This window comes from Sebastes umbrosus, chromosome 10 (assembly GCF_015220745.1).
Source record: "Sebastes umbrosus isolate fSebUmb1 chromosome 10, fSebUmb1.pri, whole genome shotgun sequence".
Lineage (NCBI taxonomy): Eukaryota > Metazoa > Chordata > Actinopteri > Perciformes > Sebastidae > Sebastes > Sebastes umbrosus.
This window is the reverse complement of record NC_051278.1, coordinates 15,802,026-15,829,472: the sequence shown is the minus strand read 5'-3', so window position 1 is coordinate 15,829,472 and position 27,447 is coordinate 15,802,026. Positions and strand designations below refer to the sequence as shown.

General features: G+C 41.9%; 1 protein-coding gene across 4 annotated transcripts; it reads left to right on the top strand.

The window, feature by feature from the left end:
* Positions 1 to 213: 213 nt before the first annotated feature.
* Positions 214 to 27,447, top strand: kif16bb (kinesin family member 16Bb). 4 transcript variants are annotated; one of them, XM_037782260.1, is made up of 20 exons: positions 214 to 633; positions 710 to 773; positions 860 to 970; positions 1,062 to 1,178; positions 2,347 to 2,444; positions 4,789 to 4,901; positions 4,991 to 5,133; positions 5,454 to 5,568; positions 5,946 to 6,074; positions 6,281 to 6,456; positions 6,562 to 6,627; positions 6,714 to 6,773; positions 13,293 to 13,412; positions 13,549 to 13,600; positions 13,698 to 13,835; positions 15,199 to 15,281; positions 18,214 to 18,302; positions 22,818 to 22,991; positions 23,823 to 23,913; positions 24,623 to 27,447. In XM_037782260.1, the coding sequence occupies exons 1-20, from the start codon at positions 587 to 589 to the stop codon at positions 26,873 to 26,875; spliced, it is 4,239 nt and encodes a 1,412-aa protein (XP_037638188.1). In that variant the 5' UTR covers positions 214 to 586; the 3' UTR covers positions 26,876 to 27,447. The 4 variants fall into 4 exon arrangements, with proteins under 4 accessions (XP_037638188.1, XP_037638187.1, XP_037638190.1 ...); XM_037782259.1 differs by having other exon boundaries at positions 5,454 to 5,622; XM_037782262.1 differs by lacking the exons at positions 214 to 633; positions 710 to 773; positions 860 to 970; positions 2,347 to 2,444 and having other exon boundaries at positions 1,071 to 1,178; positions 5,454 to 5,622.

Genomic DNA, 27,447 nt, shown 5'->3' with positions numbered 1-27,447 from the left:
AAGTCATAATATTACGAGAAAAACAGTCATAATATTATGAGAATAAAGTCATAATATTACAAGAATAAAGTCATAATATTACGAGAAAAACAGTCATAATATTATGAGAATAAAGTCATAATATTACAAGAAAAACAGTCATAATATTATGAGAATAAAGTCATAATATTACAAGAATAAAGTCATAACTTTACGAGAAAAAAATAAAGTAGCATGTAAAATTACTACTTTGTAATATTATGACATTATTCTCAAAATCTCAAATTTATTTATTTTTCCTCAATGTTGCCCTAATACTACCGTAGACCTACAACAGTGATAAATAAAAATGAAAATGTAAACAAAAAACAATTATTAATTTCCATGTTTATAAATCCACAGGGAGACACTGGAGAGGAGCTGAAGAGCCACAGGTTGCTGACTCCTGCCCTAGTGGCTACTTAGTGTAGTGCATGGAGAAGGTGAGCACAGGCCTCAGGTGTGATAATTAGGTGCGATAACGCTGCATTGATGTTTCACGCAGGAAGGCAGACTTCTCTTTCAAAGCAGCAGAAAACGGGCTGACTTGATTTGACTTTGATTAATAATGGATTCACTGCGAGTAGCGGTCCGAGCCCGTCCGTTGAACAAAAGGTAAGTCAAACGACTGCTTTTATTTCCCCTTTAGAATGAACTCTTGATGCCACTCACGTCCACTTTTCTTCCACAGAGAAAGGCATTTTTCATCGAAAGTGATAATTCGCATGAGGGGGAACTCTACATCTATTCAAAAGGTACTTTATCACAGAATAAAAACTACACTTATACAGCAGTTAATCGCGTTTTTATTAAGAGTTGGGCTGCACGTTTGACATTGTAGGGTTCACCTGTTCGAGGGGACGAGCTGAAGGACGGAAGGAAGACCTTTTCTTATGACTTTGCATATGATTCAACTGACAGATTAAGTCCCACATTTATATCCCAAGAGAAGGTATCTGTATTTTTCTGTTTCAACATTTTGTAAATTCTTTTTGCAGGACAATGACCTGATGCTTTAACTAACCTTTTCTCTACTGCTTCAGATTTTCCATGACTTGGGGTCTGATGTCCTGAAAGCTGCATTTGAGGGTTTCAACGCCTGTGTGTTTGCCTATGGCCAAACCGGCTCAGGAAAATCCTACACCATGATGGGTCACATAGTAAGGCCTTCTCTCAGCTTTCTCAGCACTCTTCACCCCTCGGCACAACATAAATTGCCTGGGTCAGTCCTTCATGCTGGTAGCCATCAGGCTCCACAACCAAGGCTGACCCCCATATGAGGACTATGAGGACTTTAAGAACTTTAAACATGCACTATCTGCCTTTTTTAAACATGCACTATCTGCAACCATCTTGGACTCAAACCACTGGCGCACTTACTTTACACTATACATCCTATAAACCACTTTATAGACTGCACATATGTACATATTACATTTATTTGTTGTACGTACATTTATTTATTGACAGACTGTACACACTATGTTCACCCATTCACTCTGTATCTTTTATATCTCTATTATTGTTTTTATAATTTTTGTATACCTTTACCTCTCCTGTGTTTCACTCTGTTTGCTGATGTTGCTGCTTTGACACCTGAATTTCCCTCCGGGGATTAATAAAGGTTCATCTTATCTTAAAGTGCCATTTTTAATTTATCTTGAGAGCTATCTTATAAACATTCGTAGGGCCACCTTGCATCCCAAAGGTGCCCTGTAAATAGGCCCTCAATCTTCAGGGACACCCAGGATGTCACAACACTGTTGAGCTTACATTGATTGCAGAATACCCCAGCAGTGCCAACCCAGTGTGCACATAGCACCACATTAGAAACTGAATGATGCAGCCTCATCAGACGTCTCCCCCATTTATCTCCATGTTGCTCCCCCACTAATCAGAAAATGTGATGAGGGCAGCAACCCACAGCTTTCCTCTCCTCACCTTACACCGCAGTGGAAAATTTCACATTACCAGCGAGCTTTCTGCTTGTCTACCAGGAGACTTGTAGCAAGGTCATCAGCAAAGCTGCTGTCAACATCCTAGATAATTATATATGGCTCTTAATGCTTACTATCTGTTACTTCGTAATTAAAACAAGAGGGGCATGCAGCTCAGAGTGGAATTGCTTTCATGCTTCAGTAATTCCATATCAGATGAGCTGCTGTTTGTGTTGTTCAGCAGTCTTTTGCATGTGCTGAGTTGTGGTCACGGCATCGCATAGACGCCCAAAACACAATAGGAGCAAAATTAAATTGTCATTTAAAAGTAACACTATCATTTTGTAGTGAGAGCTCTAAATGTGACATTTTCTCCCTTTCAATATGCCAGGAAGATAAAGGTTTAATTCCACGGATCTGTGAAGGCTTGTTCTCCGAGATATCTCGTAGAGGGAAGAGCGACGCCGTGTCATTCCGTACAGAGGTCAGGTAAGGGACCATCATATATAATGCTTCTTCTTATCTTCTTCTGCACATCAATCATTAAAGTTGGCAAGGAAAACTGATTCATGGCAAAGTTTTCTAGTAACCGCACTGAATTCAAAGCTATTGTTGCTCATGTTGGGGCGACGCTCTTTGAGTTATTTTATAATCTAATACAAAATATTAAAATGAAATATTAAAACAGACATTTTAAATGTAAGGATTAAGTGACTACAACTGCAAGCCTATTTCAGCGACAATACAGCCATTTTACTCATCATAATGTAGTAAAGTGTTTTTAAAAAAAAAGAAAGAAAGCATGTGCATCATGTAAAATGGTATGTCAGGCATGTCTTGACTGCCCCCTAACGGATCCACATGGGATCAAGACTTCAAATAGGTTGATTCGTTGCCATTATTAGAGAGTAAACCCTTGATATGACGAATGCGAAAGGGGCAACGTACCATGACGTGCATGTGCCATATAGAGATGTTGCATCATCAGCATTGTCACTTCAATACGACAGTAAGTCCTCAGTTTGTCTCTTATACCCATGATGCAATAATGAAAATGACCAGAAAACAATCTGTGTGTTCCAATACCCATACTACCACACTATTTAATATGGCTGAAACAAATTTAGTATGTACCAATAAATAGCATGTCAAATGCAGTATGCCAAAAATACCAGGATGGCCTACTGCATTCAGTCACATTTTGCAGTACGCAAGCCAGCATGCTTTTCTGGCTATTCTGACCCACAATTCTCTGCGTAGCGGATATATGAGCAAGAGGGTCAAAAGGGCCCAATGTTATGACGAAGTAGAATGTCCCAATTTTATGAATATTACATGCAACAGTACGTACTTTGTAAGGGCAGTTAAAAGTACTAAACGTACAAAAAAAGTGTGCAATTTGAAACAAGTACTTATTTTCAATATTTAATGATTTCAAAATTACACAGAACTGCAATACATTTCATGAGTGTGACAAAAGGCATCGTGGCCACCGAAAAGGAGTGCACACAGGGAAAAAACTAGGGAACCTTGCACTACTTTCTACTCCATCTGACAGTGACCAAGCCTCCAGTCAGAATTAAGAATGACAAAGCATGATAAAGATAAAGCCTTTTCTGGTTAATGAGTTGTTCCAGTGGTATGGTCTTAATTAACTTTATAAATTCATGACCTAACTGTAATGCAGTCCCTTTAAAACCAGAAAATACAGCATTAAGGATTTATTACAATAATCAAAATCCAAGATCTAGTCTCATCACAATATCTGTTTCATGATTACATGTCCCGGTTCTACTCCTAAATGATTATGTTGAGAGATAAAATTGAGGATTTTAAGTCGAGCTACTGTGAAACCCATTATTTATCCATTTTGTATCATGTGTGCTGCTGGCACATTATTTGGGTTTAATTCAACTCTAGAATTGGGTTTTATCTGTCTGGCTCTGCCAGACTTTGCTTCAGAGATGTTGAGTAGCTCGAAAATGACAGCGGGATGTCTTTTGACAAATAACACATTTGTACTGTATTTTTTTTTTGTTATATACCCATCAGAGGTGTGAGTGACACATCGCTTTCCAAAACATGTGATCATCAAAAGTATTACTGTCACCCTTTTCTTGCAGACAACATGAAAAACACAGATGGTTCCGCCTCTTTTCCTCTCCACAAGGACTGTTTACCTGGTTTCAACCAAAGCCTGCTCGAATGTGATTGGTCAATACTACTCAGACTACAAACTGAAACCAGAACGCTTCCGATGACAAAATCTTGTCCTGTAGTTGCCTACAGATTCTCTATAGGAATGCAGAATCTGTTTATAGAGATTATTGTAATAATGGCAGCTATGCCTCTAGTCATTTAGAAACCATCTAATATAGCAACCCGTTTGAGTTCTCACCACAGTGCCAGAAAACAACTTGAATGGCTACATCCACAGGATATGGTCTCTGCAATTCCATCACTGTCACACTCTCATAAAGCCTAATTGCTCCATGCCTTGCATTGTTTTTGTATCAGCCACTCAGACTAGTCCTTTTGCTTCTTGCCCTCACCCAGCATTGATTGAAGTGCTCTGCCGAAACCTACTTTGCATATATTTGTTTATTCATTGCCAATGCAAGCAGAGCAATGCATGCACAATATGCACAGTAATTTGGCTTTAAACTTAATGTGCATCTCTTTTCGTAGACGGTGAATAGCAGCTTGTTTTCTTCTCATTTGGTGCTGTGCCATTCACATATCAACCATGAAACCCTTTATTAATCTGTGCCTTTGTGGCCTTGTGTGCAATCTTGGATCCAATTTTGCATTTGTGTTTCTGTCTTGGCACCAGCTATTTGGAGATCTACAATGAACGTGTGCAGGATCTCCTCAAGAAGAGAGCTACACCCGCAGATGGAGGCTTGAAAGTGAGAGAGCACCCCAGGGATGGGCCCTATGTAGAGAGTAAGACAGGTTATTTATTCTCCAGCCCGTGTCCATGTCAGCTTGTATAAAATGCAGAAAATCTAATACAGACTACAATTTGTGTGTAGATCTGTCCAAGCACTTTGTACACAACTACAGTGACATAGAGGACCTGATCGTTCTCGGCAATGCCAACCGCACCACGGCCAGCACGGGCATGAATGAATTCAGCAGCCGCTCCCACGCCATCTTCACCATCAACTTCACCCAGGTGATCCGCAGTGCTTAAACATATCCTTGCTGCCAGGTCTCATGTTGCCAGTTTGAATTGGGTAAAACATTTTTTAAAGTTTCTCTTCAAACTCTTTGGGTGTTAGTAAAGTCCATCCCTCAAGAGCTCTAATTAGCCTTGTTTATCCGTTTTGTGGAATGATCATTTCCACCATGTTTTTTCCATCTTCAAAGGCTTTTTAATTTTTTCCCTCTTTAAGTAACACTTTTGTCGTGATACTGCCTTTAAGTATTCCTCTGTGATGTTGCCTCTTTTGAACTAGACGGAGATTGCTCAGTAATGTTTTTCTCATGCCACAGGCGTGGTTTGATGAGGAGCTGCCACGTGAGACGTTGAGTAAGATCCACCTGGTGGACCTGGCAGGCAGCGAGAGAGCTGATGCCACGCGCAACACAGGGACCCGGCTGAAGGAAGGTGCCAACATCAACAAATCCCTGGTCACCCTGGGCAGTGTGATCTCCGCTCTGGGTAAACGACGGTTGCAGCACGACTGACACCATGATACCACATCTTTATCTAGTGTTGAGCCGGTCAGCTCAATAATAGATAGCGAATAATGATTATATTCTATGCGAGGGCAGTCATTCCACCCTTTTCAAAATAAAACACAATATAAGGGTTACTTTTCTTACATTTTTATTATAGAATTTGATGTCTGGTTTCATTCCAAATTGGGTTTTCATCATTTGAAAGAAATGGATCAATAGAGCTTTAGAATAAGACATTTCATATGTTACTGGAACTCTCCAGTTTCTCTGAGTCAGTGTTTTTCTCTCTGTGTGACCTCGCAGCTGAACTCAGCGTGGGAGGACAGTTAAAGAAAAAGAGGAAGCAGATCTTCATTCCTTATAGAGACTCTGTGCTGACCTGGCTACTGAAAGACAGCCTGGGTGGAAACTCTGTGACTACTATGATAGCAAGTATGTACTGTAAATCATCAGAACTCTGCTGACACCGAGTCATTTCATGCTGTTTCCAGAAAGTGTGTTTCACCCCTTTTTATTCTTGAAAATGATAAAGATAATGTTAATAACCACATAATCCTTTCTTGTAGTGTTCTTTATGTTTTATCTCACCACTGCTCGTCAACCTGTGTGCTTTCCTCCCTGGTGGCCTCTCATGGCAGCCGTCTCACCTGCTGACGTGAACTACGGGGAGACCCTGAGCACGTTGCGCTACGCCAGCCGAGCCAAAAACATCGTGAACTCTCCCACGGTGAACGAAGACAGCAGTGTGAAGGCGATCAGAGAGCTCCAGGAAGAGGTTGACAGGCTCAGAGGGCTACTAGAAGAAGCCAATCAGGTCCTGTAAATGTTACATGTTACAGGATACTACAATATGTATGTTGACGGTCTTTTATTCAATGATTACATTGTAATTGTTGCTGTCTTTTTACTACTACTCCAGGTTTCCCGTGGGGAGCCTTCTTCCTCTGTGAAGGTAGAGGAGGAGCTGCATCAGAATGAGGCAAAGGTGAGTCATCCTCTGCCAACTGGAAACCTTCGGGGAGATTTGATGTTCTCCTCTGTAAACAATACACCTGCCCCCCCTGTCCCCAGGTCCAAGCACTGACCAAGGAGTGGACCAGCAAATGGGGCGAGACGCAGCGCATTTTGCAGGTACAGCAATGATTAATTTAACTTTAAATGTAGTAAAATCAGACATTGCCTTCCACGAAAGACCGACCATTGCACAAAGGCTGCATGTTTTTTTTTTTTTTAATTATTCATATAATTGTGATGTCTTTCTTGCTTTTTCTTTTGAGTTTGATTCAACAATTTGTTTAAATACACATTAATAAAGAGGCCAAGGGAGCTTTTGCGCAAATATCCTGGGGCCAATTTAACATCAGTTAGTTTGACTCACAAACGCCCTGTACTGCGTGTTTGACTCTTGGACATGAGCTAGAAGATAACAAGAGAAGACAATTGCTTTCGTCCTGTGATCCAGTTTGGTGTAGTTTATTCATTTAATCAGATAGTAAAATAAAGACAATCAAACCGTACTACTTTTTTCTCAAATACAGATTTGGGTGAACATTTCAGAATACAATGTGAGATATCTTTTGTTCAGTTACATTCTTTGGAGCTTTGTTGTTTCTTGACAGAAACTAGTTTGTTAGGTGCCCTTGTTGCTTGTATTTTTGTTGCCTGCCATGTTTTCTATACCCCCATTTTCAATTTAGTTATATGTCATAACAAATTTGGATTTCATTTCCAAGTCCAAAATCCAATTTGGTGAAGAATATTGTAAAAATGTCATTTGAAGCATGGTACAGAAATATATATGCAAGTAAAATAGAAGGCCACAGAGTACATAGAGTATAAAGGTTTGCTCTATTAATTTTAACACTGACAATCAACACAGCAGCGAGCTCCCTGCAGCAGTTTTGACAGACGTTGCTGCCTGCAGTAAAGACATCCTACCAGCTGGTGTCACTGCAAGTCTTGTAAACAGCCAGAGCCACTTCATGGAGTGGAGAGGCTAATGAGAGTCGAGTCAACCTGACATTTAAATTTAATTTTCCATCTATTTAGGTTTAAATGGCATCCAAAAGCCGAGTTCTTGTAATTATCGTGAAGTTGGTGTGTGTGTGACAGTGTTTGGGGAGTCTGACAAATAGAAACAGAACAGACGTGCCTTCTCTTTCAACCCAATATGGTTTCTTTGAGGCTGAGACGGCATCCTTTACAAGACCCCAAGCTGCAACAAAAAAAAAACGCCACAGTGTGCCAGCCCAGAGTTTACACTGAACACTTTTTCCTCTGTTGAATTTGTGCCCAACCTCCCAAATAACACCAAATGTCATCTGTTGGGGACTCGTCGTACTCAGCCAAGTCGCCTGTTGCATTATGCATTGAACTGTGAAGCGTGCCAGTCATGAAAAGTATGTGGCGACTTCTTCTCTCCATCGTACATGCTGAGCAGAACATTCTCTCTGGCAGATTTTTGGGATGAGTTTAAACTGTTGTGTTGATCTGGCCTTTTGAAAGATTTGTATATTTCTGACTTGTAGCAGCCGCTAATGATCCTGCACCAGAACACCAGAGTAAAGCTACACATTACACAATCAGACATTGTGTAAGGATTTTACATGAATGTTGGCTATATATATATATATATGAATAAATGTGTGTTGGATGATTAACATTCACATTGTGTATGGTGGTTAGCAGGTGACATTTAGTGGCTCGACAGCCTTTTATTCATGACAGCGTATTGGAACTCATTAGCAGCAGTCACTGCTCCTAATTAAGAGGTCTTGATTATTGACATATGGCACTTTCGTCTCTGACTATCTGGCATATTAATTAAAGTTACAGTGTTGTAAATCTGTTTGAATGGTCAAGCAGTGATGGCTTTATGCTCTGAGGCAACATCGTCCATCTCTTACTGGCAGAGCTGAAAAATATGCCTTATTTAGAGCTGTGCCCGTTCATGCAGAAGCACCTGTTATGATGCATGATGCAATGTGACACCGAGGCGAAAAGGCCACTGTACTGGTGACCGGCAGGCACACTGTTGTTGCCGAAACTCTTAAGTGTTTGATGAATGACTTTATGGATTTGACATTTGTCTTCCTGTGCATTTGCATTCCGCACAGACGTTAGAGGTGGCGTCTTTGCTCCGTTCAGTGCAGCGAAGCACATCCAGACCCAGTTTGAAGTCGGCCATTTAAAAAATCAGCACACGTACTTTACAAACAAAAAGCTTAATCACATTTGTGGAATTTATTTAAAGTAGATCTTACAAATGGCTTTGTTTTTAAATGGAATGATTTTGATATAATCCAACCTCATTGTTTAAGTGTACGGTGTTATACACAGTGCATGCTCTCTATCTCCAGCTCATAGTTTTTTAAATTAAGAGCCGTCTTCTCCAACTCCTCGAGTCTCATATATTTTGTGTTTAATTCAGTCGATGCCGTTGCTGAGAGCTAGATGAAAATTTCTGCTTGGGCCGCAAGGAGACAAGTTGACCAAGAGCGGTGTAAACAGAATTTTGAATTCTGTATTCAAAGCAGATTTAGAATGCAAAGTTATTCATCGTCAGCTTCCCAGATTGGTTACAGGGCATGTGGGAAAGAGAAAGTAATTAATATGAGATGGATTCCACAGCAGCCTTTTACCAGACACAGACGGCAACAGATTGAGAGAACAAAAAAGGCAGGAAGAGGGGTAAAGTGAAATGTTGTTCTACTTCAGGGGTATATAGCCTATACACACAGACACACACAGACACACACACACACACACACACACACACACACACACAGTTTTGTGAGTACTTCACGAGTGGAGTTCTGCTCCCCAGCCATCCTTTCAGGTCCGCTTGTACCATAGTGGTGGGAGGAACCTCAATTTCAGTACGATAACATGAACAACAGAGTTTCTTTGATCCTAGTGGTCTTTGTATTTCCCAAACATGCTGCAATCAGCACAAAGACACAACTTAAGCCTTGAATGCTCTGAGCCTGGCTCTGTTTAATGTCAATTTACCTCCTACTGTCAGCAGTTATACATCAGAGTTAGCCATTATTGCATTTCATGACCTTTACATATTCATATCTGCAGCTTGCCTTTGATTCTTCACATGCCAGTAAAACTCGGCTCCAAACTAGATTGACTTTTATTTTCTTAATTTAATTCATCAATATTATTTACACACATGGTGAGCATATGTTATAGGCATGCATACATGCCTACAAGGATTAAAATCGCCTACTGGGGTCCTAAATCAACCGTACTAATAAAAGTTCAGTTGATTTTCACATTCTTTAATGTGGTATTTTGGAGGAATTATTGATCATTTACTTATCAATTCTTAATGGGTAATTTTTTTTTAAATTTAGCACCAAATCTGTATAACAAATGGTATCAACCCAAAAATTGCTGCAACAATTTATGAGACACAAGCGAGCATGGGAATGGCCATCACAAAGTTATATCATCATGTTCTATGCTCGTATACACACCATAGAAAAAGCCATGCTGTGATTTTGATATCAAAAACTTTTGACATTTGGAGATTTCTGCAAGAATTGCATTTTTTGGTGATTTGATGGCAAGCGTTTCTTTTCTGGAAACTGCTCAGAAATTATAAAGTGGTCATGTCTGTGAAGGGGAGACTCGTTGGTACCCATAGAACCCATTTTCATTCACATATCTTGAGGTCAGAGGTCAAGGGACCCCTTTGAAAATCGCCGTGCCAGATTTTCCTCGCCAAAATTTTGCGCAACTTCATAGCGTTATTTAGCGTTCTTCCCGACAAGCTAGCATGACAGGGTTAGAACTTTAGGTTTTCTAGTTTCATATGATACCAGTATCTAGCTTGAAACTCAGCCTGCAACAACCTCTGAAAGACAGAATAGCGTCCAGGCCCGCCGTCAGGAATGTTAAGGGATTAAACAAATGAATGACAGAAAGAAATAATAAGAATTGTGACACAATATATTCTGAAATTTCAGCCATCAACTGACGTGAGTTGCAATGGGACACAAGAGCAGGAGAATTTGTTGACTGATTGGGAGCCCAGGTTGAATCCCTCTCTTAACCACAAGCTGCATGGATGGCAACATGCTGATGGCTGGAGTACATATCAAGCTAATTACACAAAACATTCATATAACAACCACAACACAAATGTCTCTGGTTGAGATTCTGCTTTTTAAATGTAGCGCACACATAAATAACATAAAGGGGCAAGTAAGAAACAGAAAGGACTGTTAATAAGATGCCAATTCTTATCTGTTGTTTACCATTGTGGAATATATCCAATCATTACAAACAAAAGGCTTCATGCCATTTTGAAAACTGGCCATGTAATTGCCTTTCCCTTCATGCGTTATTCATTTGAACTTTTATAAAGAGCAGTAATCGGGGATATAAATACAGCTCTTTCAATGAAATTAACCTTTTAATGTGACGGAGCAATTTGAATGCAGAAGTTTCTCTCTCTTGGCCTGGATTCAGTACCTGCTTATCTGTTCTGTTGGCAAGTTGCTCCACTTGACAAGGCTGATGGGCAGTCAGAAAAGAAGGATTTGTTGGCCTATGGCAGTGTTTTGAAATGCATATTAACCAAGTCTGGAACCTGAACTGTCAAAGTGCTGAGAAAAATCCATTAAAAATTCTGCCCAACCACAGATGATGGCTTTTAATGGAAGCCTAAATGCTGCCCGAGCCTGGCTGCTGGTCCGGGCCACAGTTAATTACAGTATGTTCACCAGCTGCCTCAATCTGAAAGCAGCCTCTTTTTGTCCTCGTAGCACACGCACACAGACTGACTGACTGGGTGTGGTGAGGAACAACTTTCTCTGTTATGTGTGTGAATTTTTGGGAGAAAAGAAGAGGATCTCATCTGCTCCTGTTGTGTGGGGAAAGTGACACAGTGCATTAATCTGCCAGGCTGCTCCTCACCTCCTAATGAAGTCTGTGAAGAATCCCTTTTAATTAAGTACAGGGGCTGGGGTCGATGCCTCTCCTTCTTCATTAGAAAAAAAAAAGGATTTTTTTCCCATCTCACAACTGCCAATGAGTGAGGTGGTGCTGGTGGACACATCGCTCCCTTCACTTCACGGTCCAATCTATACGAAAGAGAGTAGGAGGAGGTTGAAAGAGAGGGGAACTAGTTTATGCAGAGTGTTGCCTCTGAATCCTCCATATGTGAGATTTTCTGCTCTGCCTCTTGGGGAGGTACTTATGATAATCCATGGCAATGTGAGGCATTAGTCCACCAGCTTAACAGAAGAATACTTCTGATAGGGCCACTCATGCTTGGGTAGACTCTGGGTTATTGAACCACGGCCATTGCCCTGGGAGGAAAAGGTTAGCGGACTTGAACACTTTTCCTAGAGAGTTAAGTTTCTCTTTATGGCGTAATTCAGTGTGTCTTTTGAACCCGGCAGGTCATCCCAGGCTAAGTATTTAATTTCTTGTTGAATAATTGGCAGATTAACCGCTCAACAAAGTCATTCTGTCTGCCGCCTGTCTGGTCTTTTCTAATGCTTAAGTTAGAAATGAAATAATACTAAATGACATTTTCATACAAAGTTAAATGAATATTGCCCCTTGACTGACACACATGCTGTAAGGTGGTGTGACTCATGCTTTTACATTTCCTCAGCAACAATTGGTGGAGGCAGTGAAGCGGCGTATGGAGCAGATCAGAGGTTTTGAGTGTAGCTGTCTCGTGCTTTAGAAATGGCTTTCAAGGATTAAATCAATTTTTCTCCTTATCACATTTCTGTAGAGAGGTGCTATCATTAAATACATATTTATCAGGGATTTCTGGACGAGCAGAATGGAAATCTGAGTTCTGATGCAACTGTAATGTTGTGTTGTGCGTCACCATAATGCAGTATTAATCAATAGCCTATGTGTGAAATATGGACATTGAAGTGTTTTTCATCATTTTGCTTCTGAGATTTGGCATTTATGCAAATGCATGCCATGTTTTATGGGGGGGAAATGAAAATGTCCTCATAAAATAGTCTTATAATGACTAATTTTACTACACTTATTCACTTTCCTCCACAAATAATCATCTATTTATGGAAAATAAATGCTTTATGCGTAAGCCGTGGCATGCTTTCCACTTCATGTGAGCCTAATGAGGCATAGGAATTCACTTTAGTTTGACCTTCCATACAATACTCCCACCAGACACATTGTAAATGACACAGAACTGCCTGAAGTTTGTTGCCGTTATCTAAAGTTGACGTATACTTTACAAGCTCAGGAGTATTTTAACAGCAACATACAGTGTTGATAGCAGTGTATCAATAAAGGCAATGGTGCAAGGTATACAACCCATCTTGTGTGTGTGGGCGGCGGCGGCACTGCGTCTGTTTTGCTCGCTGAACACAATGTACAGTTTGACTCTCGCCACGATAATCTGAATGATTTATGGCGCCTCTCTTGCCGTTAGCCACTCTACCGCTTCATGGCGACACATGGTTGGAACGCCGCTATATCTGCTTGGCCTTCAGGCAAGGAAGAGCAGTCATAAAGAATTCAGTTTTCTGCTGGTTGCCATTAAATGTCTGTCAGCATTTTTTATTTTATATTGTGTGCCATTCCAGCTACAGGCTATTGGATGAGATTTTTTTTCCCTCATGGTATATTGTCTCTCTATAGGAGGAGACTGTGGCTCTGAGGAAGGAGGGGAGTGGAGTGGTCCTGGACTGCCAGTTACCTCATATGATAGGCATTAATGAAGACCTGCTCAGCACTGGAGTCGTCCTGTATTATTTGAAAGTGAAGAGATAATTTGAACTTCATCTAATTCACACACTATTTGTCTCAAATCATTACCAGCTAAGGTCCAACGCTTTCGTTAATTGCCAAACAACAGCTTGCATATTGTATCATGACCTTTTAATCCTCCCTGTAGGAGGGCAGAACTCTGATCGGGAGTGACGAAGCATCATGCAGTCAGGATATTGGTGAGTCAAGGTTACCGCACTAAATTCCCAGCTGCTGTGTTATGCATTGGACTGGAAATAGCTCTTTTTTATGCTTTCATATTTAATTGTATTGTAGTGCTTCATGGGCCTGGGCTCCTCGCTGAACATTGCGTGCTTGAGAACCGTGCTGGGGCCGTGACTCTGATCCCTCAGGATGGCGCACTGTGTTCAGTCAATGGCTCTGTGGTAACCGATCCCTGCCAGCTGACTCAGGGTAAGCATTTCTGCAAAGCTTAATATGCTCCTGATATTCTTTAATGAGCATTGGGGGAGGCGGGGGAAAGCAAGACATGTCTCTAATAATGAAGATTTCTCTCTCAGATTCCCAATTATTTAGCCAGTGGGAGGCAATAACAGGCTCATCCATTTTGAATGCAGTTATATGAGATCACTGCATCACATCTGCAAATGAAATCCACTTTATGTCCCTGGCAGCGCACTCAGGGCATGAGTGGATTGTGAACACGGCTCTCCACAGGGCAGATGCCATTTCTCTTACTAAACATTTTGAAGGGCGAGGGACCCCAGACAAAGCTCCAGACAAAGCCCCAGGCCCTCCATTTAATTGGCAGATGGAGTTGATAGGGCCGACAGGTTTGAAGTGGGCCACAGCATTAACCTTTCAAAGGACAGAGCCAAGCGGAGCTGAAACTCTCCTGCCCCCACTGAGCAGGCCCTGCTCGCCGGGGCTGGGAGCTTTCACCGCTTACTACCTCCTCATCCACACTGCTTTTGCTTTCCAGAGATAATAACTGCACACAGAACCAGGCGGCGCGGGGCCCGGCTACGCTAGTCTCTTTTATAACCATTTCAATTTATCCAATATCCCCTTCAGAAACGGCTGCATCTGAAGCTATTTTCTTGAACAAATGATAGTAATTTTCAGTCCAACAGCAGCTGGAATCCATCACGGGCTGCCCTCTCAGGTGCTTTGTCACTCGTCAGAAGTCATTAGCAGTAGCAAGATTAGTATTTGCCGTGCCGAGAGAGGAGAAGGGGAATGAAGAGGAGACCTCGAGAAAATCTGTGGATGTGGCCATATGAGTGCTAGTCCGATATATAAACCTTAATATCACTTCAATTCGATGGCTTTACAAGACTTCTCAAGTTACCTTGGACCATTTTCTCTGGTAAATCATCCCCCTGGTCTAGGTCACTGCCAATCACAGCGGGGATTGTGTTCATCATGGCAATTCATTCACTTTACCTCAGCAGAGGAAAATGTTGGAGAACTTCTTGTGCCATTCATCAACTTTTCCCCCAAGCTCAGTGCAGAGACAGTTCACTGCAATCCCACAATGACGGGGTGATTCCCATGACCAAAATCTTTTCCTCCTCACCTTTTTTATGCATTATAGATACTGTGCCACACACACACTTTAACAGTTATCTGGCAGACTTTCAGCACCATTACTGTCTTGGAACACATCACATATTGCCTCTGCCGATCTTTCTCACACTGTGTTGCATAATTCAGTGCTTGGTGCAGCATTTATACCAAATAGTAAAATTTAAGCTGGTGAGCGAGTTGGTGATTTGCCACTTTTATCATGCTCTACGTCTTTGTTTCCCTCTAGGTGCCATCATACAGCTAGGAAGAAGAACCGTACTCCGGTTTAACCACCCGACTGAAGCTGCCCAGCTCAGGGAGAAACTCCAGGTACAGATTGTGCTCTTATACTATCCTGCTGTTTTAGTGAAGCTGAGGGAGCCTCTTTCAGAAAAGATGCTGCCACAACTGCATTTTTTTGCTGGTAATTTTGTAAAAGCAAGTCAGCATCACACACTTTGTTTCCATAACTACCAGCTGTAATATCTGCTTCCTTCAGCAAACATTGCTCTTGTTGAACTCTAATTCACACTTCACTCCACATCAGAAAACTCCACAGCAGCACCAGCAGTGTGTGATCCACGCAGATTGTTTCTGATCAGAGTAAGAACTACTGCCCGCTTTTCAGCCGCCACTGCTTGTTTTTGCCTGTTTAGCATGAAACTCTATTTCTTCGTTCTGAATAATTGGCTCACAAAAAAAGCACCAGAGCTGCACATCATGAACAATCTCTCCACAATATTGAACTGTTTTCAATCTTTAGAGAAGCTCTCTGCTGTTGCTGAAAGGAGGCCAGGTGCAGCGGCTTTCAAAAACGGGCTGCTTTTCATCCAGCTTGCAAGAGCTCCCTCTTGGCTTTCATTCACTTTCATTTGTTTTTAACCATTGTGTGAATGCACCCTTTCTCCTGAGCAGACCTCAACCAGTGTTTCTCTCCAATAATTTGTTAATGTTTTAAGTGTTCTTAAGAAGTTTGGGTAGCGTGAGTGGGTGTTAGAATAAAGACCTGGATGTGTTTATGCGCTGGGCAGAATTAAGTGAATCACTTTGAATTAAGTAAACAATGACTGAAATATGTCAAATGTTAACTTGAAAATGGAAAGTTTAAAAGTTTGTTGTGGTGTTGAAAGTATCGCGGTGTGCCGCTGGTGATAGTTTAGCTCAACCAAAGAATGCTCCTTCAGATCATCATTAATATATTACATATAATATTTTACATATATTTCCTATCAATCCATATCTGCAGAGGTATCTAGTCTGTTTATGAACAGTGTCTATGAAAAATATTCACCCCCTTTGGTTGTTGTTTTACATCATCCAATCACATTAGGATTTCTTTTTTATGTGGATCAACAGAAAAAAATCAAAGTGAAGACAAATCTCCTAAATCATCACTTATGCAGCTATTTGTCTTATCAAGTTGCAATATAACCAGAATGGAGCTCTGTGTACAGTTGAAGTGTAACAGGTGATTTTAGATTAAATAAACCAGTATCTGTAATGCTGCAATCCATTGTACTCGGAGCTCGGAAGAAAACAACCTCTGACATGGAAAAGTTCAATGGAACGGTCATTTAAATCAAAATTCCACGTCGGAGACTCGGGCAAGATTTATTGAGCCCGAGTTCGCCAACATAAACACACCTGACGTCACAGCAACTTGGCGGCGTACACAGTGAACTACCTTTTCGGTATTTCTTTACTTTATGTAGTGTTTGTTTTGTGAAACCTGCTGTAACAACGTATAACCGGGTTCCTGCAGATCCTTAAATTGTCGTAAATTTGATTTTCGGACATATTTCCCCACAGGCTTCTCTAGTTGTTAATGTAATGATGGTTAAGCCATTTTTCCTCACTAATGGTGCTGTGGTAATTGATGTAGGTGCTCTGTAGATGTTTGTAAAGCTCACACACTTGCCATACAAACATCAGTTTGCTGCGGGCGTCCATATTTTCCCGAGCAGATGCACTGGGACGCATTTATATTGGAAGTCAGGAATACCGACTCGGAGTTATCGACTTCCGACTTGCAATGGATTGCAGCATATGGTGCAACCGCTTGTTAGTCAATTCCATAGCAACACCTACATCATGAAGACAAAGGGACATTACAAACCAAATCTTACCAAATTTACTGAAAACAATCAATCCCAATCAAGGGAAGGACAAGATAAGTGCAGTTAAATCACTCAATCAACCTCCTTTGACGAACCATTCTCCAAAACCAAAACTGAACACTGAAGCAGGTTACCGAGAGGACTGTAGGCACTCGGAAAGCGCTGCAGGCTTCCATTCCTGATATGGTAGACACTGTGCATACAAATACTGTTGCCTGGGTGCTTCACTACTCGAAGCTTTATGGCAGAGTGAAAGTCACTGTTGAAGAAACTCATGACATGTGGCTCAGTGTTTGTCAGAAGGCACATAAATAGTCCAAGGGGGTGATTAGTTTTTATAAACAACAATGATTGAGCATTGATAGTTACACAATCGGAAATTATTGCTGTAATATTCACACTCGGTGTATTTTAAAATGAACTTGCATGCAACTTGAATCATTTCATTCCGGTGCTTTATAATATTTTAGGTTGTAAAAATGGATTCACACACCATTTTATAGACACAGCTGTACTTCTGGTTTCTGACAGCTTTCTGCTCTATGCATTATTGAAAATTGCACGCCATTACAGCCAAGTAAAGCACAGACATCCAGGTCCCGCTGTGGTACCAAGAAGAGTCTTTGCCATTTATTTTTAACATCGATTCCAAATGAGATGGCCCCAAGAGTTTCATATTCACTCAGTCTTAGAATATGTAATACCACACTGAGAATGCAGTGTGTACCTGTGTTTTTTTTTAAAGCAGTATGTTTCAATAGTGGCAAATTGTAACAGAACTGTGATAAAGATAAACTATATGGAGCCACAAGAATGGACCTGGTTGTGCATTACAGCTGCTCTATCAAAATGCACAACCCTTTCATTTTGAGGAATATGTGATAGTTTCATGCTGATTAGCCTCATTTGGAAGGGCTTTGATTTACCAGATATTAGATTTTGACATTTCTCCAAATGTTGTCAAAGCTCTTCAATCTACCCTCTTATGTTTTGTGAAAAATAGTGTCAGGAATACTGATGACATGCAGCATATACTATAATTATACCATTGCATAATTGCAAATCTACCGCAGGCAGCTGTCACTCATTTCTCACACTCCGACAGATTTACGTTTCACAGTGCTGTCTCATTCTGTTGTCTGCAGAGCGGGCTGCCGTCTGCCTCCACCCTGCCCTTGACTGACGTGTCCAAATCTACTGAGAATCTGTCCAAGGTGGTGCTGCAAAACGAAGGGTGAGACTTATTCAGACATGTGTAATAGCTCTCTACACTCTATGACCCAAGCATAACCGAACCCAGTCCACCTCCATCTCCACGACGTGCCTGCTTATTGAGCAGCATTCATTGGGCACGTAGACCAAATCAAAGCGATAAATCATGGCAGCGCTTCTGTGAGAGGAGAGGTAGGAACATGCAAAAAAGCCATTCTGAAGTGCTTCATGCTGAGCCAGTGGAAATCACAGCAGGCACTTCTCCTACACTACAGCCCGAGGGCGTGTCCCAAAACGGCCTCTAGTTATGTAGGTAGTGAGCTTCCTCGTGTCAGGCGTCATTGAGGCGTCATATCTTTGGGGTACAACACATGCGCAGCAAAATATGGTCTGCACTCGCCGAAGTGAGCAAATCGCAACGAACGACCGCAGCTCCAGTTACACTGCGCATGTGTTATACCCCATACACCAAGAATGTGTCCTAGTCTCTTTCAATAGGCCTTGGTCACATACTGGAAGTTCATATAGGTCTTTCACATTCTACGATCTTGTCTGTATTTGTGAAAGGTCATCAGCCATGACCCAGTAGCGTCCCAATTCAAAGTCCACATTTAGCCAAGTGCAGTCCAAATGTGCACGTGGTTCTTCCACTGAGCCTTTTCTCAAGGATTCTTTGACAGTTGACTAGTGTGAAGCATGTATTTAGCGGCGAAGGCGGATGATATAAGCCACTGTTTCCAATTTTTGACCGAACTGTTATTGTGTCACCAAAACGGTGTCATCCCAGAAAGCCTTTTTGTCAATTGAGTGGTGGCACTGATGTGTCCGTAGTGTTTTAAACATAACATATAATGCTTTCCTAAACTTTGGCACTCAGAGTGGAAATCTAATTTGTTGCTTGTCCTAATTAGTTTGGCTGAAGGTAAAGTTTAAGATTCATGTTTTGTATTGGGCTGTTGTATAATAGCACCGCCTCTGTGTACAGTGACTTCTTATATGCAAGATCTCGCCACACTTTTAATATTTGTGTGTGTGGCTGTATACTGTATGATACTAAATTCTGTTTTATTGAAAAAAATACTTTATAGTGAGGATAAAAGATGTATCTGTTGACTGCATGTCAAGGTCAACGTGGATGAAAGCTCTGTGAAAGCTTGTTAAGTGGGCCTTTTTTGATTTGAGATTATTTTATCACAAAACAAGTGTACACACGTAAATTGAGGTGTCACAACAAAGTTCAAACTCCCAAAGACCAGACATTTGTGTACTCTGTATTGAGAAAGGCCTACTGACACAGGTAGAAAAATCTGCAACTAATACAATAACAAAAAAGTTTGATTCAGGGAAGTCGATTTAGGATTTATGTCAATTAAACCCACTATGTGACACTGATAATTAATTCATTTTTCTATAAAAACGTGTCATCAGGATAATTTTAATGAACAGTATGTAACATTTCAAGGGATCTATTAGCAGAAATGGAATATAATATTAACTGTTTTCATTAGTGTATAATCACCTGAAACTAAGAATCGTTGTTTTCATTAGCTTAGAATGAGCCCTTCATATCTACATAGGGAGCGGGTCCTCTTCACGGAGGTTGCCATCTGCAACCACACCACTAGATGCTGCCAAATCCTACACACTGTACCTTTTTTAAAGGATGCTATAATCATAAAAAATCCTATGCACAGTGGCTTTAACGCTGACAGTAATTCTTTTGTCAGTGCTAGCTCCTTACTATTATTTTTATTAGCACTTAGCAGCAGTTGTGTGCTTTTTACGCTATAGCCTGAGAGGCATTATGTTGATGTGACTGATCATTATACCCTGCCACTGCCTTGGAAGTGTGTGACAGGTCATTGATCTGTCAGCGTCTCAGTGTTCATTGAATTAGTGCCCAAAATCCAATTCACTCCCTAGTGATTCACCTACCTACTGAAGTAGTGAGCGATTTGAGACACACCTCCCCGGTCTCTCATGATCTGATAACTCTGATGTTTTACAGCATGTGGAGCTGTCTGACATGTAATTTCCCTCCCAGTGCAGTATGCCCAAAAAGCAGCGCTTCCGCTCAGGTGATTCATACTGCTTTCAATCCGACACCTGCAACCATGTTCCCCATCCGCTGGTCTGACACTGCTTGAATGTGGAAGCGTGAATACATGTGATGCTATTCAAGGCTGCTATTACTACATGGCTACTGTGTTCATCACTTTGCATCAGAAACACTTGGTTTGTGTGTGAAAGTGGTACCACGGAGTGGGCGAAAAGATGGAGAAGAATGGAAGTCAGTAGGAGTCGGTGGTGGAGGGAAACAGACAGCTTGATTGAAGTCTGTAGGTGTTAATGGCAGATCAGCAGCAGGACTGTAGAAATACACAGAGGCGAATATGGCAGTATTGGACACTACAAAATACACTTTGGCTATTTGATTCCTCTGAACACGCACCATAAAATATTATAATTTATAATATTTTAACCTCCTCTCACCTGGCACGCTGCACCACCATCTGTTTAAGCACTGAAGATGGGGGAGATGAGGGAAGGTCTTTTACTCCTCTCATTGCTTGGATATGTATTTCATCCTTGTTCTGCTTGCTGTTTGTGTAGCATAAGCTCCCCTGCAGCAAGGACAAGATTGATCTGAATTTGCACAAATCATCTTGGAATTAACCCTGAGTGGTAAATACGAGCAAAAAATTTGAATTCAAACGGTGGCTGTTCAGCTCTGGGAGTGCCACGAGATATCAATGAACTGACCTGCCGTTGCTTGAGGGGGTGCCCATTATCGGCTACATCGGTTGGATCAAAGAATTTCTCACTAGAGAGTTCGGACATGAAGAGGCTAACTGCATTCACAAAACGTCCGACCTTCTCCTCACAGCATGGGGACTGTTCACTTTTTTGTATTTAATCCAGCTCTTTGATTTTTTTTTTTATATATGCAATGTCAAAGTGCATTTGTTAGCTGAATGCATGTAGCCTTGCCTCGAAGCAAGAGGTTTTGAAAATCTATTAAATTGAGCTTTTAGTTCAGGAACATAAGATGCATACTCCTAAGGGAGTTAAAAAAGGGCTGTCTGTTATGGCAAGGTCAGACGTTTTTGTATTGTGTATGAATTCAAGGCCGTCCGAAAGACCCACGTATTACCTTCTAGTAAATGTTGGCCCACTGTGTTTGATTCATTCTTTATTAAATGGACTGTGTAAGAGTCTGATATGAGACCGTATTTTAAAGCCAAGTTGAAATGCAGCTCTTACAAACCCAGCAAGTTTGGACTCTGAGCAGTCCAGCTGGCGTTTGACCTGTGTAGCTTTTAATGGCCACCTGAGCTCTGAAAGTCCCTCACCTGACAAACCTCTCAGTACTTTCCATCTCTGGCCAGAAGGCCAAGTGGCAACGTCAGTATTTTTTGCCTCCTCTGACCACCGACAGGCTGTTATGAATCTTCTGAAATGGTGTTTTTCCACTGGTTAACGTCCATCACTCTAGGAGCTCCTGTGCCACTTAACACCTCCTGCCACTTGCTGTAGTGCAGCTAGAACAATCTCACCTACAAACCTATCTAACTCTGAAGGATTTTTTTTCTGTCACTTTACTTTAAAGGGAAACTTTGGTATTTTTAACTGACTAATAGCGACAACAATTTCTGAAATTGGTCCAGTATTGAGGGAGAGCGCTGTAAACGGCAGCTGCTCACAGGCTGCAATATGGTGCTACTGGGACGAGCTGGAACCGTAATTTACGTCCACTAAAAGTGCTTGTTTTTGCCATGACAGGCTCTGATTGTTATGTAAAGAGTCTCGCTCAAGGAGAAGTCTCGTTTTGAAATCTGTCGCTGGAAGACAACGGTGGAATAGTGGAATACATCCATGATGGAAATGCAAGTGCTTGCCGGGCAGAGTTTGTTGTGTGAAGTACAGAAAGCGTAGCTTAGTGTTATCTAAAAGATTTTCAATGTCATGGATGAATATTTAGCTGGTTTCAGCAATGTGGACGAGGTCTTTGAAATTGATGGTAGCCATATTTATTCACAACGAGACTTCTCCTTGACTTGGACACAATAATAAACAGACTGGATCCAGCGAACGGTACGGAAAATGGTTTATTTCTCTGTAGAGTCCTTTCCATAATGTTGACAGTCACTTATAATAACAATTTGAGCCTGTCAGTGGTACTTTGAGTGAACGGAACGTTACATTGACACTGCTAACCTCGCAGCTTGCATTGTGGCTGCAGGCTGAAGCATAATCCCTCAATTCTGCACCAATATAAACATTGTTGTCCCCATTAGTGACACTAAAACATGGGAAAATAGGGTCCAAGTTGAAAAAATACTGAAGTTACCCTTTAAGCTGTTCTTTTTAGTTAACATCTCAAGTGCCTCATTCAAATATCTGGGTTGAAGACAGCCACAAAATGAACTGGAAATGTTTGAAAATATGGTATGAGATGTGTTAAAGCTTGCGTATGAAAGGATGTAGGACTTCTCATGAAATCTCTGTGTGTGTGCATGTATGATGTGATGACTAGGGGGATGGAAGAGAAGCTCAATCAGCAGGAGGTGGAATTGCAGCAGGTCCGAGAAAGCCTGAACAGTCGCAGCCAGGACATCAAAAGACTTTCAAAGGAAAACAGTGGGGCTCCCCATCAACGGAGAGCAGAAGAGAAGACAATGGGGGCAGAGATGGAAGAGACTGGCATTGGGTAAGTTAGGGGGAGGCGAACTGTGCTCTCTGCGGTGATCTTAATGAGTCCATTGTTTGTGTACCAGTTTTGTTCGCAGTCATTCCCCAGCGAGAACACTTTAAACCTCTGCATGTGAGCTAAGTGTGTGTGACAGATAAAAATGATATGAAGAAAATGTGGTCGGCTTCTTAGACTTGGAATCCCAGATCGGTGTTCATCCATTTATTCATGTGAGTAGACAAACATCGCTGAGTACAGGACATCCTCTGTACTGATCCTCAGGATCTGCAAAAATCCTTTAATCGTCACGAGGACCTGTACAGTGATCCCTCTTGTTGATGTTGTCAACGCTTTAGCGCTCGCGCTTTCCCCCCCTCACCAACCTGCCGCAACGCACCAAGCTCAGCCAAAGGCCTGTTTACTGTCAGAAATCATTCTGAGCTGTATATTTGGTTTCTGCTCCCCCCTCTAGAGTGCTGAGTATTGTATGTAAATCCTCAAATCAACATGCACAGATTCTATTTAATTTCACAGCTAGTAGAGTGGCTCTAATCTCATCCAGCCATTTGGGCTGTTTGCATTTCAAATCTAATGGATGGTTTTTGTGAAATGGGGGTTTGGGGGTTATTGCAGTCTTGTCTTTTGCCTGCAAACAGTTTTGAAGTCTCCAGTGTCACACCACAGCAAACAATTAAATTAGCTTTGGAAAACAAAGAGCCCTGCAGCATGTATAAGCACATAAACCCGGCTGTATTGGGCACCTCTTCATATCAAGACACAATTTTTGTTTTCTGATAAAATACGAAATGCATTATTTCATTATTGTGTCTTCACTGTGTCCTTTTTCAGCCAGATGGATATGCTGGCTGCAGAGACAGCGGACTCCAAAGTGCCAAGCAGCTGTCTTACCTCTGCCACAGCGGAGAAGCTCATGACTACAGTATGTATTCATATTTTCTTTGTTCTACAGTTAGTCTGCAGTTGCTCTTGATTAAATAGAAAAGAAATAAGGACATAATCAAAAAGCCATGGGTAGTTTCTGCATGGAATTAAATAAATTGAATGAAGCTAAAACTCAGGGTGCAAAAAGTGAGATGACTTTGTTCTGCAGTTTTTGTTTATCGAGCCACCGTGGTTGCCACTGTGCAACTGAAGCACTAGTCCCTTTTGTCTTTGCAAAAACAGAGCAAATGTCAATACCTACCCCCCTCTCCAGCCAAGCCCAATACAGATTTTTATGAGGCATGAAATACTTTTTCCCTTGGCTTGTTGTGTTTGTTTATTATGCACGTATTTCCCTTGAAACCCCTACAGGAAAGTGTAATAGGGTTTAAATGACACTCATTTTGTGAAAGCATGTTGCAATGAGGGCACTTTTGAAGTATTTCTGTTTATACATGTACCTTGTTTTCCTGCACTCCATTTTCCTTTGCATGCATTTATGTATCCAAATATAATTGAATACATAAATACAGATGCATTTTAAAGGGGGCTGGGTGAAATAGTCATTTTAGTTCCGGCAATGGCAGTACTTATTTTGCAGTAAATAGCATTAAACAAACAGGATTTTTGAATTTACTCTGTATAAAAAAAGTTTTTTCCTCCTCTTTGTTTCTCCCTTTCTCACCCACCTACACAATATAAACTAGGCCATGCCTGTCCCTCACACTAGTTTTGAGTTGGATGGAGACACACTACAGGGTGGGATAAGCACCAGGGATGGCCAGGAGCAGGAGAGGGACTCGTGTCATAAATCAGGGCCAGGGCTCATGTCTGAGTGGCTGTGGAGGAAAGCTCAGAGTGCGGCTGGAGTTGCAAGTTATGAGGGAGAGGAGGTTTGGTCAGGGGATGCCAGCCTCCAGCAGACAAGTGTCCTGGGCCCGTGTGATGGATGTGGCACGAAACCAGAGGGGAATGCTAACAAGATCAAAGGCGTCGTGGCTGACTGCTACAAGGAGAGACCTGGCTCTAGTGGGAGCTCATTAGGCAGCACATCCCACCTGCAGAGCAGCAGAGGATCTAGCTCCACGCCTGTCCTCCCACAGACCAGCACTCCCTTTCAGCTCGACAAAAATCCCCTCAGCAGTCCGGCAGCCTGCTCCACACCTGAGGAAACTACCTTCGAGGGCCAGTTTGGCTGTGGAGAGATGGATGAATCTGGAGGTTTGGAGGAGATCCCGGGTGTGTGTGTGACAGAGACTGCAGCAGCCACAGTTCATCACTCAGGGCTGGGCTCTTTGGTCAGCAGAATTTCTTGGATTTTCCAAGATGCAGGGCGTCTCCTTTGGAGCGCTCCTACAGTACTGCAGCAAGTCAGGGAAGAAGGACTGCAGCCTGTTGGGGCCCGCTGGTCCAGTCATGTTGTCTCTCTGGTCAGGGAAAGTAATGTTCTGTCTGTAGTGAAGGACAGCCAGGTCTTCTCCATGGTTAAAGGGACTGTAGTCTTCTCTCTGTTCAAGAATAGTCACATTTATTCCATGGTGAAAGATCTACCTCTCATGCAGCACATCCAGATGGAGATAACTCAAAACCTTCAGCTTGAGGAGGCAGCTCAGATAATTCAGGGCTACATTAATCCTGACACCACACAAGCCCTAGTCCTGACACCAACACAAACCTTTAGCAAGGCAGAAGGATTTCCAGATGACGTGCCGTTAATCCCAGAAGATATCTGGACAAGGAATAAAAGTATCGGGGATCTGCGGTCACCACAAGAGCAAGACATGGCTGATGTTCATGTGAAACAAGGACACAAACTGATTACAGAGCTGTTGCCAGTGAAACACAGTGAGCCAGAGGTTACCCATGCACCAAAAGACAAAGATCAGGCATTGGAGAACTCGAGGACTGTGCGGAACAAAAACAAAGTCCAAGTCTTTTGTCAAACGTTGATAGAATTTCCTGATTCCCTTTTGTACCTGCAAACTTTACCATTATCAGACATAATGGACACTTTACAGTCCATCATCTCCACCACAGTGCCATCCTCCCAGAAGATTGTAGCTCTCTATTGGCTGAATGTTGCCAAATGCAACCAACCTGAGCCCCGTCCTGCCCTCCTGATCCTGACGGAGACTGGCCTCTACACCCTGACCACTGACTCTGGGCTCCTGGTTTTGTTCCATCACCTCCCCTTGTTGCAGTTGAAGGAGGTGCAGATAGGCTTTGCAGGCCACAGTCTGCGTTTGATCGGCACTACAGAGGAGAGCATCCTGGGTGTCTACACCCACAGCCAGCAGCTTACCAAAGAGCTGTGCAGGGCCATACTTGGTGTCATCTGCCCCGGGGACAACAGGGCCTCTCAGCACCCACTGCTCCATGGAGACTTGATGAAGTTGTCTTTAGACTGGCAGGCCCGTGTACCCGATCTGCTGCTGGATGCTGGTTTACGGGTTTGCTGCCACTTTCAGAAAAGTCTCGCTGATCTGGTTTACCTTCTTCATTGTAACATGGATCAAGAAACAGTAACTCTGGGAGAGATGCAGCTACTGCTGTACACAGGTGTAGGGGTGTGCATCAGCCCCAGTACCCACACTAAGCCTCTGGCTCAGCTTTTACTCACTGATACCCACCTTGGCCTGGTGCAGGAGGATGCTGTCTTTCACCCGACTCCACGCTCTGTCACCATAGGGCCCTGCCGTCCACAATTCAATGACTTAACTCTCTGTCAGCGCTCAGATGTGCGCTGCGTGCTGGTGCATGATGAAGACAAGCGCGGGGCTGTCAGTCTGGATGTAATCCTAGCAAATGTGAGGGGCAGGGGTCACCCTGAAAGCGTGACTAAGGCAGCTACTCCGCCTGCACAAGCTTCAAATTCATCTCCGCATGCAGAAGTGTGGAAATTAACTTTCAGTTGCTCCTCTGAGGCCGCCTGCCTGATTAATCACTTGTCAAATGTCTGATCAAGGACTGAACAGCCAGTAATGAACAGCCCAGCTTGAAAACGCTCACTCATAGGGAGCAAAAGTGCATCCCAACCAGACAATGCAAAGCACCGCTTCACTAAGTAAGTGACAGTGAAAACTATGACCTGTTTTGAAGTTTCTGTATTGATTTGTTTTTCTAGAAGTTTTTGTCTTTTTTAATAATGCATGACTTTAGCACTTTTATCTTTAAAACCCTTGACTGTCTTTGTTCTTGAATTGTTATTGTTCTTTAACCACTGGCCCCCCATTATTTTTGCCAAAGAGGTTGTCACTGTAATGTGGAATGTTTTAAATAATTAGGTGTTGAAGGTTCAACTTTGAGGATTAAAAACATGTTTGTGCCAGTTTCATTTGTTCCATGGGCATTGTAATATTTTTTAAAGGATTTTAGATTACCAATCCGACCAAATTAACTCCCTGTAATGGTTCTTTAAATGTTATATGTATATATATATATATATGCACTGTTTGTCAAGTTAATGCAAATTTAAAATATTTTATGTAAAAATGGATGAATATGTTTGTTAAATAAAAGGAAGGTAAAGCCA